This window comes from Mchenga conophoros, linkage group LG3 (genome assembly GCF_057382185.1).
Source record: "Mchenga conophoros isolate Kocher_MC1m ecotype Shallow Benthic linkage group LG3, M_conophoros_male_GT1.1, whole genome shotgun sequence".
Lineage (NCBI taxonomy): Eukaryota > Metazoa > Chordata > Actinopteri > Cichliformes > Cichlidae > Mchenga > Mchenga conophoros.
Genome location: NC_140528.1, coordinates 72,262,402 through 72,275,918, shown reverse-complemented (window position 1 = coordinate 72,275,918; position 13,517 = coordinate 72,262,402). Strand labels below are relative to the sequence as shown.

Genomic DNA, 13,517 nt, shown 5'->3' with positions numbered 1-13,517 from the left:
TTATGGGTTGGCGGAGTCAGACGTGGATCAAGTAGACAGTGTGTAAACTTTGCTACGATGTAGTAGCTGCACCACAGAGCAACACTGCAAAGTTGACTAAACATAGATGTTTACATTTTTCATTTATTTCTTATATTGCAAACATTTGCACTGTTATCAGTATTTGCACACTATTTTATATTATTTTTTAAAGTCATTATTCAATACATTGTTATTGTTAACCCTTTAAAGCCGGTCAGAGCAGCACACTCCGTTTTGCGTAACTATTTTTAAATCCCTGTAGAACCTGAACCGCGTAAGCTAGCGCAATAATTTGTTTTGCATATGAAACCGGAGGAGTTGTACTTACATCTTATGCCATCAGCTTGTCCTCGGTCACAGTTTCCTTCCACATAAAGCTTTGCAAAAATTGCATAAAAAGCTGTGTCATTTTTGCGGAAAATGTAGTTTTTTTACTTGTAGGCCTTAAGTAAAAAACTATACTATACTATACTTATACTAGTGTTTTTATAAGTCATGTTTGACTCTATACTTTTCTGAATAGTTGCTGGGATGCTTAGAACTCGAATTGCACTGCTGGAAATAGTTTATTTTGATGCACCTGCTGTTTTCTTTGCAAATTTGCATCATAGGATTGTTTTTTTTTGTTTTTCCTGCAGTATATAAAAATTGCTGTATCTCCAAAATAAAACTATGAAGACACTCACAATAAGTTTCCTGTTGTTGTAAACTATTTTTTGCAACTTTTTTGTATTTAAAGTTTTGAGGGATAAACCTCTTAAATTTCTCCAAGTAGAAATATATGTAAAAAAACAAAACAAAAACGATTTTCAATTTTTTTGTAGTTTATTGCACTTGTTTGCAATTAATGTAGTTACTATGGACTTAATGCATACATATTATTAAAATATGGGCTATAACAGTTGTATTGATGTATAGCAACTTGAAATGCTCCCACAAATGGCACTACAACATGTAAAAAAAAAATATATAAGCTCTGGCGGACTTGGTTCTATGGTAGGTCTTAAAGGGTTAAATAAATATCGTCAAATAATCGTGATCTCAATTTCAGTGAAAATAATCGTGATTATCATTTTTGCCATAATCGAGCAGCCCTAGGGATAGGTTAACTGATTAATCCAAATTTCACATAGGTGTGAGCGCGAATGGTTGTCTTGTCTCTGTGTGTTAGCCCTGTGACAGACTGGTGACCTGTTCAGGGTGTACCCCGCCTCTCGTCCGACAGCTGGGATAGGCTCCAGCGCCCCCCGCGACCCTGAGAAGGATGAGCGGAAGCGAATGGATGAGGGTAGATGGATCACTCATCCTAAACACACTGCCAGTGCAGTAAAAGCATACCTGAATAGAAAAACCACACAGTGGAACCCTATCAGTCATGGATTGGCCTCCCCAACATTATTGAAGTAGTGTTGGATCATCTTGACAGAGAACAGAATCAAAGGCAGCCAACATCCAAAGAGGAACTTTAAATGTCATTCAAGAAGCCTGGAGAGCTATTCCTGAAGATGACTTAAAGAAATGACAAGGAAGCTTGTTGAGAATAAAGGTGGTCAAATGTGAATTACTATTAATATATGATACCAAATATGGACTTTGAAGTTCGTTAGGAAAGTACAAATTCTGTTTTGGCCTTGTATTGTATTCCCATGTATGTTTGCAATAAATTTCCCCGCCTATTTCCAATTTTTGTAGGAAAGCAGAAAGAAATGAGGGTTGGTTCAAGACTTTTAAATAGTCCCGATGACATTAATAGAAAGCCTTTCACGTTACAGCTGAAAGGCTTCTTATTCCTTGTGATAATTTCATATTTTTATGTCTGATTTTGAGGCAGCTGGCATCTTTATTGGTCTTTAATGTAATATTCCTTGAATAACATTTCAGTGCTCTCAAACAGGTTATTGAATCATTAGTGTTGTGAGCAGCTCTATAGAGCCTCATTCAGGGAGCTGTGTTTTACCCTCAGGCCTTTGTTTCAAATGATAGAAGTGTCAGCTTTCCACAGCTTCCATTTTCTTCTCCAATATCGAAATAAAATCATTTTGTAATCTCAGTCTCGCGAAGATAAATATTCTTGTCAGGTCTATAAACGCAGAATTTTCAGGTTTTCTATCTGTCAGACCTGCCATCCTGTAATAGTTTTTAGAGTGGTGATTGTCCAGAATTTGTGTGACATTAATTGAGCAAGATGTGGAGTGTAATATTTATCTGTCAGCACCATTGATAGAATCATGGCTTAGATAATAGCTGAGTGAATGCTTATGCCACAAAATCCCCACTACTACTTTTCTCATTTGTCTCACCTCCGCCCTCACAGCTTTAGTAATTTATGGTTTTAAGATGGTATCTGTATGCTGGAGAGAAGTTATGATTGGACAGTTATTCCTACTTGTTTCATCAACTATTGGTCTTCTGGGAAGTGTTTGGCAAGCCAAGCCATGATTTTGGAAAAGGGGGATAGTGAAGCCTCTGTTGGCCCGTTGAATGCCTTGTGATGTGGCTGTGGCTTCACTGAGGCAGTGCCAGTGCCCACATGTTGGCAGCTCTGCTGTGAGTTGTCAGGAGACACTGAAGAACTAAACTTTTAGGTTAGTTGATTTTTCATAAATTGCATGTGAAAGCTGAGCAATACTGATACCAATACAATCTGATCTGAACCTGTAATTCTTCCACATAAATGTGTATTATTGACTTTGATTGGCTTAATATGCTAAACTAACATTGGAAATATGTTGATACTGCCTTTGACCTCAAGGAGACATTAAAGTGATTGTTGGTGCATTTTTACGGAAAACTGGAATGATGTTACCGAGAATGGAAACTTTTACCAAAACTATGAAATATCAGGACTATGTTACACTGTCGTACAAAACAGCTGCAGCCTGATGTGTCCCCTTCCAGAAGTGTAACTATGCATCATAGTAATGAATGATGAGAATATCCAATTCCACCACATCCCAAAGGTGCTTTATTAGACTGAGACTGGTTACTCAGTCTAATAAAATGGCTCTGAACTAAAACAGTGAACTCATTGTCGTGTTTAAGAAACCAGTTTGAGATGATTTGTGAGAACTTTGTGAGATGAAGCATTATCCTGCTGCGAGCCGTTATCAGAAGATGGGTAGACTGTAGTCATAAAGGGATGGATATGGTCAACAACAACACTCAGGTAGGCTGTGGGGTTTAGTTGGCACCGAGGAACCCAAATGTGCTGAGAAAATATCGCCCTGCACCATGAGGTTGCCTTCCTATCAGCGTGAAGCAGTCTGGCCATTCTCCTCTAACCTCTGGCACCAACAAGGCTTTTAGAGCCAGGAACTTCCACACACAGAATATTTTCTCCTTTTTGGGCCACTTCTGAAAAACAAATAGACAAACAATGAGGTGGTTTTGTGAGAAAATCCCATTAGAATCCCATTCTGAAATACTCAGACCAGCCAGTCTGACACCAACAACCATGCCACATTCAGAATCTCTTAAATTCTGATGCTCAGAATTGGCTCAGTTTGAATTTCAGGGGGTCAGCTTGACCGTGTCTAAATGCCTAAATTCATGGAGTTGTTGTCATTCATTTTTGCTTGTGTGTGTGTGTATATATCGTATTTTGCCCTTGTACACTACACAAATGCAGTTTTTAAAGCACTGACAATGTGTATACTTCGAAAATGTGCATTTCAGTGAAATTAACTTCTCCTCATAATTTAATGAGCTCCAAATCCAAAAAGAGCTGTTCAGAGCAATGAAAGTCAACCAGAACAAAAGTATGAATGCAAACAATGACGTTGCTCACTGATGTGGGGGATTTAACGTGGGGATTTTGTATAGCTGAGAGATTCTATGGAGTCGGATCATTGGAGGTTTTCAGCTTAAACCAACATAAACAGTTGGTATGAAAATACCACTTAAAAGACTGGACTAACTGGTCTGCTATCCTCTCACCTGTGATTTGGACACAACAAATTCAGAGTAAAAATATATGTATAGATTGTAGACTATGGGATAAACTGCTGGCATCTAGATCTGACAACAACAGTTGTTTTATCTGCTATTATCTAAGCTGTGTAGTGCAATAATGGCATCTGACTGTTCTTTTAGTGTCTGTAATAGATGGATTTAAGTAAAACACAGATAAAAGCAATGATTGAATATGTTACTTAGGAAAAAAAATCTTCCTTTAAAAAAAAAAAAAGCATAGAAAGCTGATCCAGACACAGAGCAACTGAGATATTTGCAGTCATTAAATGTTTGGAAAAGAAAAGTAGACTCTTTTGCACGAGGTAATTACAGAATACATGCTGTATTATACTGCCTAAAGATGTACTTTTTGCTCTAACTCAGTTTTCAGAACAGCGCACCCAAAATACAAATATACAAATAAATACACATTTTTAAAATTATTGCATACAAAATAATCCTTGAGTTCAGTCCTCATCAACTTTTTAAAAATGCTCTGGGCTATTCAGGTTAAGCAGGATGTCTGCTGAATATTATTTTCTTTTTCAAATAGCATCATGCTAAATTATTCAGAGAATTTAAAAAAAAACATGGAATTACATCTCCTACTTTCCATTCTGTGTTGCTGAAGAAAAAGCAGCGGCAGATGGACCGCATGTAAATGGATGAGTGCGCGTTTTTCCATCACTGGAAAAGAGCACTGCGTCACACTGGATATTTATCATAGAGCAATTGAGTAAGCGGTGAGACACGGTTTCTTTCACAGTGCCAAAATAATATCCTGTTGTGATGATTGTAATCAAGTTGGCTTTGTGCAGTTACATCAGTGATATATGGCGGACTTTACTCTAAATTGATTCACAGCTTACACGGCAGAGGGACATTCTGAGTCAAAATAATCAAGTAGAGTGCAGTGAAATTGTGTTTGCAGTCGCAAATAACTCACAGAAACGCACAAGCTTTCAATGTGGCTTTTCTACTTGTTTTGAACTTGTAGTTATTGGAGTTAAAGCATTGATTTCCTGAAACATGAAAGCTTATTATTTTCAAAATAAAATGGGAGTAATTTTCTTTCTTTGGTTAAAACAGGATAAATATCGAATGCTGTGCTGTATGATAATTACAGTCTGCACAGGACCAGTAGATGGTGGTGTCTTCACTCATTTGCTCCAAACGCTGACTGCATGCATCAGCCTCTCTCTTGGACACACACGGTCTCTGTCGCTCTAGTTTTCTTTATCGGCTCGCCACATCTCATCGCAATCAAATGTGATTCAAAAACAAGCGATTAAGTTAAATAAAGTTGTGCGATTTGTTGCTTTCTTTACTCCTGAAGTAGGTGATTATCTAGTGAACGCTATCAGCTTTTTCTCTTTTTCCTTCCTTTTGAACCACGAGATATTTATTTTGTCTTGCCTTGCTAAAAAGTTAGTTTGATCTCTCTGTACGGCTTTTTGCAATTTAAATTTTTTTTTGCCTCCCATCTCCAAGATCAGTCTTTCCTATAACCACAGAATTATGCCGTTTTCTTGATTTAATGGTATAATTATCCAGCAGACAGAATTCAGTTACGCTTGCTGTGCCGCTCCTGTGATTAAAGTTAATTTGAACATGTGTAGCTCCCGCTCGGTTGTGCGCCTTCTAGGACCACACCTCCCCACAGCCTCCGTCCCATCTCCCCTCCCTCACTCATATCCGTCCCCTTTCCTGCTCCCTCCCTTACATTGCAGCGAGGCAGTCGGTGCGCCTGAAAGAGTGAGCGAGAGCTCCAAACTGTCAGAGAACAGCAGAGTTTGCTCTCCCGGCTTTCAAGGGTCTCCTCGTTTGTGAGGGAAGGAAATGAAGAGGAAGAGGATCGTCCTGAATTCTCAGTGACTTCTCGAAATCAGAAACATCCTTAATGACTTCAGGCTTCTCGCAAACCTGAGGACAAGTCTTGCTGATTGTTAATCTCCAATTTTAACCTTACCCAGAGTGGATTTAGAGAACAAGCGAGCAGAAGGCGGGTGCCAGGGGGCGCCCGGCCCGTGCGCTTGGGCCGGCGTAGCGCTGGAGTTGGTGCAGGGGAACTGGAGTGCGGGGCCAGGTGAGAATGGTGGTCCTGGTCCCGGCGGCGGCCCGGAAGTAGAAGAAGCTGGCTCGGGCTCCGGGTTCGGGTCCGGGTATGGCGGTGGGGAGTGGGCAGAAGGGGGAGTGATGCTGAACGTGATCTGGGAAACTGAGGGGCTACAGACGGTGGGCATCGTGGTGTTGGTGTTTGCCTCCATCAAGCTCCTGCACCTTCTGGGGCTCATCAGCTTCTCAGAGGGTAAGACACTGATTTGAAGGTTGTTGGGGTGGTGGAGGGAGGTGGAGGGAGGTGGAGGTTGGCAGACACAACAAGTTAAAGCTTGCTCACTGATAGACTATAATAAGCCTTGCTGATGTATTTTCAATCAGTCTCACCTTTTCAGCTTTCCACGTCTGCTCCCTCGACTCATTAGATTCACTCTCAGTTTGCTCGAAGTTCTCTGAAACTTTCTAAGACTGCAATTTGAAAAGTTTTGAAGTTAACTGAGGTAATCATTATGCCAAAACAGGAGTGGGAAGCACAAAAAGACGGTCTAATTAATGCGTAGCAAAGGAAATGTCACAGAAGTATGCGTGAGCTTGTGATGAGATCGAGGAATGTCTTGAGCTGCAAAACGGTGTCACTTCTGAAGCATCAAAACATTTGAGAGGCAAGAGAATCTCTGTATTTCAGACCTTAGAAGCCTCTGTTGTTTTCTTGTGCATGCATTTCACTTTGCTCTTGAGGAAAACTGAGCGGGGAAGTTCGGCAAGCGCAGAATGAGAAAAGAAAGCGTTCAGTTTAGACCTACTGAAGCTGTCTCGTTAAATAAAGTCGAGCACTATGGTAAGCACTTCAAACCGAAGAACAGCACACGCTGCTCAGTAAATACACCTTAACCTGTAATTAGAATAATCAATCAAAGGTGGGTGCATATTCAGAGGGGCAGCAAGTAAATAGAGAGGCGATAATGTGCTTTAGTCAGTAGCAGGAAAAAGCCGACCTGACCCGACCTGAGACGAGTGTTTAGATGGACGTGTTAGCGTCTGTTGACTGTCTCTGGCTGTGCTGTTTCAAAAGCACCTGGGAGCTGGGTTTTCATTTGGGTTGGGGGGATGGTGAACCTCACGCCCGACGTAACAGTTTACATGCCTCGCTAAACACTGGCGACTCAGATTTCCCCTCGCTCTGCATCTCCAAGCGCAGCTGACATGATATTGATTATCGGCGACGGTGAGATTATACAGATGTCAGGGCTGGCATGTCGGGTGCCGTTTGCCTGTTGATGTGATTTATATTCCACGGAGCCGTCTCAGAGCCTGATTACTTACAGAATGCCTGCGCTGGCGGTGCCCGACAGGCTGTCAATACAGATATCGATGTTTTGTTTGTGTTTGCAGTCGTTTTCAGGACGAGGGAATGGTAAAAAGATATTGGGAGAGGGGCTGAAAATGCACGCGAAATGCTTTTCATTAGGCAAATAGGTTTTCAAATGAGAGACCACAAATCTTTTTGTAATCATATCAACACTGGCAAACGCAAGCTGTGTGTAGTCTTAAAATCTCCCACGATGCATGCGGGGGTAGAAAGAAGTTAAATTTTGTAATTAAGCCCATACAGAAGCAAATAAATCATCAAAACTCGAGGTGCAACTAAGAATTACTTTTTAGTTTTATTCCTTTCTTGATTGCTCAATTAGTAAAGGTCCTTTTTTCATTTCACAGATCCCATGTTGACATAAATTGCTCTTTCCATCTAAAGATCTTGTTAGTAAGCAAGCTAAAAGCCAATAAAGGCCTGAATATATTTAGTCAACAGCACATTATTCCACAGTTTCTGTTTCCCTGTAACTTCTTCTATAGCGCAGATATCTTAATGTGTAAATAGGAGAACTTTGCACTGTGTTAGATGGCATCTTTTATAGAGACAGACCAGTTGTGTTCCCTGTTTCCACTGCTCGGTTAAACAAAGCTAAATGTCTTGAAGCGAGGTTTGAATTAAACACAAACTGATCATCTCAACCAGGATTCAGCAGGACAGACAACAAGCATGTTTCCAAATGGTTTAAGGGTATTCTGCACATTTGTAAGTTTCTTGCAGAAAGAGGAGCTAATAATAAGTGGAAACAGGTTTGTTTTTTCTGCATTTTCAAAACTCAGAAAACAACTTTAAGGTCATTATTCAGTCGGCGTTCATATTTTCAAGTCAGCAGGGGCGGAAAAAACTAAAACTAAAAGAACTGCATTTCAGAAAGGCCAAGCTAAGATCAGGATTCAGGGCTTGTGCTTGCAAATATCTGAGTTGACAGTCTTAACCGCCGAGCATCTGCGTAGCTTCACTTGTATATAAACCTCACAGTTGTATAGATTTACCTTTGTAGCAGCTGTCACGTTCTGCAATAACTAAAATAGTTTGTTTTTGCCCCTTTTATTTTTTATTTTTGAAGAAACCTCCAGGGACAGAGGTTCACTGAAAGCGCACGGTCTGCTTAACATTCATACAGTCAGACACGTTCACAGCTGGGAGCTGCCCAGTACGATCACATCCCTCTACTGCAGGCCACCTGAGCTGCTCCGCTGGGGCTTCTGCAGGATAAAGGTCTTTCTTTCAAAAGCCTGTGTGGGGTAAATGTTGAGGGAGTTTCTCAGCTGCGCTGTAGATTTAAACTGGCAACGTTCCAGTCACGGGAGTTATCTCGAGCCGAGAGCACGTTCTGGATGTGTCCCAGCACTGCTCCGCTCTTTACTGTAAAGAGTCAGCTGGCAGCAAGTAAGAAACTGTACCCTTTGTAAAAAATCAAGTCTGACCTCCTGGGATTGATTATTTCGACTTCACAGACTGTAAGGACCTCAGACCCTGAGAAATAGTTTATTAACAGCCTCTCCCTGCTCCTGGCATGCTTTCACGTTGGAGAAATATAACAGGACTATTGCATCAGACCGTGCACAATCACCAGAGCATTCACTGTGAATAAAAGTAAGGTCTGGCAAGCTGCACAAAAGTCACTTGCTTCAGTTTAATTGTGAATGCAGCAGAACTGATGCATGTGTGCTTGTATTGTTGCCATTGAGCAGAATGGCAGCGCAGCTGGCAAGTGTTTGCCCTCCTCGGCTAGCGAAATAATGTAATGACCACTTTTATTAGAGACTGAGTTAAAGATGGAGAAATTACGATGTTTGCTTGTTTTTTGCTGAATAATCAACCACCAAGCCTTCTCCTCCTCCTTGCAGAATAGCGAATAACAATGTAGATTCTTACACTTGCTTATTCACAAACATATCCAGATCCTTCTCACACGTATGTACATTTCTACTTACATAATGCAGTATTGCAAACTGCTGAGTAAAGACTCAAGCTTCAAGGTGCAGGCTAATCAGTATGTCACGAAATGATGAATTATTCTCTGGTTCAGCTGTACACAGCAACACCCCCGACCGTAACCTCGTAGCCCTGCAAACACGCACACACTGCACGCAATTACAGCATTACCAGAACGGTGATGGAACACTGTGTCAATTTGGACCTGCCGTTTGTTTATTACCGGCTCAGAGGACAGAGCATCTCAGCACCGACATTCATCTAACAATGTTCTTATGTTCTGTGTGACCTTGATTGGATTTTCAAAGGCGGGCAAATAAAAATAATTTGTGTCAGCAACTGACCAGGACCCTTTTTTGTTCCCTATTGCCTGTTTTTATTTATTTATTTAGAGTGGTAATAAAGTGCTAATGAGCATGTTGGCTCGATTTGTTGGTACATAAGTGACAGGACTCTTATGTACCAACTAGGGTTGCCAACTCCCTGAAAAATAAATAAGGGACACCTCGTGGCCAGGGCCGGGCGACCCAGTTGTCTTCACCCTTCCCAGTGTGGTAGCTCTTTTTTTTTTTTTGTGTGTGAAATTATTTTTTAACCATTTGACTTGAAGTTGATTTAAGCAGATGCATATTCTATTCTTTGTGATATGAACACATGTGAAACAAATGATCATTTAGCCATTTATTTTTAGCTCAAAATGACAACATTAACACAGTAAAACAGGTCTCTTTCTTAAACAGAAGCCTGTCATGCTTAACTTTTGAGAATATAAGTAAATCTTTCTTTAAAAGCACTCTGTCCTGCTTAACTTAAAATAATAGAAAACAATAGAAAGAAAAATATTCTTGTAACAGTGCACATTTAGTGCATTTAGTACAATTGGCTTCAGTTGAGGTATTATTTCAGCTTTTCTAATGCTAATCAGCTGCTCCTGTTTGTAAACCCGCTTGTTCCCATGATTACGCATCATAACTCATCATCATTATTCATCTATGTATTACTTTTATGTATTAGTCATCTATTTGTAATCATCTATCCTTGCAGCTGTTTATTACACAAAATAAGTTATATTATCACACTTCTGGCCACATAGCGCTGATATTCACTGCACATGCCCATATTAACTTTTTCCAGCCAGGTGTTTTCCTTTTCCCATTCTTCCCTTTCTCTGAGGGGAACAAACATTGCTGCTCTAATGCTGGGCTTACACTGTGCGGTTTTAGGCCCATTTTGAGCTGATTTGAGTCGTGCGACCGTTTTGGTGATCGGACCGATTTTGGCCTTCATCGTGCGTCGTGTAGTATACGTGGGGTAACGAGAAGCGATTAACACCTCACGACCAGCTCCCGATCATCAATCGCTCGCGAGGGTGTCACCACAGCCGCTCGCACTGCTCACGCGCAAACACGTAAACATCGGTGAAAAAGACGGCGCAGCACGGCTGTGCAGCGTGTGATCTGGACACAAGCGATGGAGGCACAACTTGTAGAACTTTGGAAAGCTCATCCGAGCCTTTTCCATGTGGCATCACAAAATTATCACGACCACAACAACCGTGAAAATAGTTGGATTTACATTGCTGCTCAGTCACAGCTGCCTGATCATGTTTTTCATTAGCAATTTAGCAAAGTTGATGTGGTGGTGTGTCTGTGTGAGTGAAAGACAGAGAGAGCGAGCGACAGATTTTCTGTTATAACCTTCATTTTATGGACGCACAGTGTGAGCACTCAGGTCGCATCAGAGCATCGGGCCGTATAGTGTGAGACCTGCATCGTGACCTACCAACTTCTAACCCCTGCGAGTCAATCGTGCAGTTTGAGCAGGAGCTGAATAACGTGACTGAAAAAATCGCACAGTGTCTGCCCAGCTTTAGGTGTACTGTCGTCCGAGACTTGCACCGCAGTGTCGGCGTTTGTTCCCCTGTTGGCCATGCTTCTTGTTGTGGTCATCTGTTGTCTTCCGGTATTTTCTCCGTAAGCGACCTTTCCTCGACCAATGAGATAATCTGAATTGTCATACTCAAATTGTCATAAGTGTGCTGTCAGCTCATTGGTCACAAAGCAGGAGAGGGGCTGGGAATTATGTTTTCAAACAAAGTGTTAATTCCATTAACATTTATAGACTACTTTTGATTCTCACTGTATTACGGGACAAAGTGCGTCCCTTATTAGCTCAATACGGGATGTGTGCTTTTGTTTCTAAATACGGGACGATTCCGTTTTTTAAGGGACGGTTGGCAACCCTAGTACCAACAAATTATGCTTGTAGGTGATGCAGACAAAAACTCCAGTAAAATCAAGCCAAGATAATAGAGCCAGACATAATAATCACCTGCAATTAACTGGACCGTCATCATAGCCATTCTTATGGTTTCAGTCAGTTTGGACACTTGTACTACCGTGTAGTACGTTACAGCTTACTTCTGCATGCATTTTCACAGGACTGTGTGAGATCAAAGGTGAAGGGGTAAAGCTGTAAAGCGTGTCAGGCACCTACTTAAAATAACATTTGACGCAGTCTGCGATTTTTTTTTTTTTACCTACAGTGGCTGAAATAAATCTACGACTTTTAGCGCGCTACAGCTAACTAGCATCGCTGGTGTTGGTGTACCCTCTTTCTAGCAGCTAAAACTTGCTTTATCGTCCCTTCCTTTGCCTGAAATGGGGATAAAAGGAAGCAAGAATTGAGTGCTTCTCAGTTAACTTTTTAACTGAAAGCACAGCATTGAGATACACTTAGTGACACGCTTGTACACATAGAATAGTGGGTGTTAGTATGGCGGTACGTAATCTGAAACACATCATGTTGTTCATTACTTTGTTGATAATCACATATCTCATGGATGGTTTGAAGAATGATCGACGAAGGTCCTGGTTTCCATATTCTCCCTGTGTGTTTTTGCTGGGTACTCTGATTGCCTCCCACAGTCCAAAGACATGATGGATTCTAAATGGTAAGGCAAAATTCTAAATTGCCTGTAGGTGTGAGTGGTTGTCTGTCTCCATTCAGTTAAATTCAGCTCAATTTATTTAAATAGTGGCAAATCACAACAACACTCAAGGCAAATTGAAAGGTAAAGACCCTACAATAATACAGAGAAAACACCAACAATCAGGCGATCCCCTTTGAGCAAGCTTTCGGCAGTGGGAAGGAAAAACTCCCTTTTAACAGGAAGAAACCTCTGATGGAACCAGGCTCAGGGATGGATCACATCTACTGCCACCATTTGGGCTGAGGGGAGGAAGACGGGAGAAAAGACACTATGCGTTAGTTCTGCAAACAAATTGGCAACCTGTGTGGGGTGTACCCCTCCTCTCCTCCTGTGACAGGTGGGATAAGCTTCACCAACCCTGAATTGGAAAGGGGGAAGAAAATGGATGCACAGTCACATGGATGAAGCCAGTTGAAGCACCACCAGTTGGTTTACATTTCAATATCTCTACAGATACTGCATTAATTGTCTTTAGACAATTTTTATGTCCTGCTGTCCATTTCCACTGCTTTAGGTTGTGAACACCTTTTGTTAAACATAACTAACACATTTTAGATCAATGTGCTAAGTTAAGAAGATGAAAATGCTGATAGCGCAAATATAGTTAGAGCTCATTGTGACACCGCTTTTGTTTCAGATTTCTTTGATTGGGTGTTAAGGATCAACCAAGCTTTGCTGAGTGTTATAATCGTGCTCAGCTAATGTTAATAAGCAGCAAGATGTCTAAAGCCTGCTGCGTAAAAATCTTTGGAACCCACAGCTGGTGAATTTTTATCATCCAAAATTATGAGTGACCTTTCTGTTGCTGTTTGGTGGCATTTATTTATGATCAAGCTGTTCTGACATGCCTGTCATTGATAATCACATCATCTCGGCATGAAGCTGGCCATACAGTAGGACAGGGGTAGGCAACCTTTCTGATGGCGAGTGCCATTTAAAATTTCCTCAGAAGTCAATGTGCCATATGATTGCATTAGCAATAAATTTAATAATGCTCTTTATTAACAGTTACACACTATATAGGACCACTTTATAGAATTATATTTGTTCGCAGATGTTGGCAGCTATCAGCGAATAGTTATCAGCAATTTTGAAACAAAAAAAGACACTTTTTTATCCATAACAGCAAATACAGAAAATACAGAAAATACAAATGCTATTGATGGTCTCCTCACAACAATGATA

The 13,517-nt window shown here is 40.9% G+C and overlaps 1 protein-coding gene across 7 annotated transcripts in view; it reads left to right on the top strand.

The window, feature by feature from the left end:
- kcnip4a (potassium voltage-gated channel interacting protein 4a) overlaps window positions 1–13,517 on the top strand; it is a 153,675-nt gene that overhangs the window by 112,447 nt on the left and 27,711 nt on the right. Inside the window, exon 1 of one of the 7 annotated variants that reach the window (XM_085267088.1) lies at window positions 5,730–6,280. The exons of the other annotated variants lie outside the window; for them this stretch is intronic. Within the exon in view, the coding sequence (XP_085123214.1) occupies window positions 6,169–6,280 (112 nt within the window). The 5' untranslated portion in view covers window positions 5,730–6,168. Of the gene's footprint in view, window positions 1–5,729; window positions 6,281–13,517 lie in introns of those variants that run through there. 7 annotated transcript variants of the gene reach the window in all.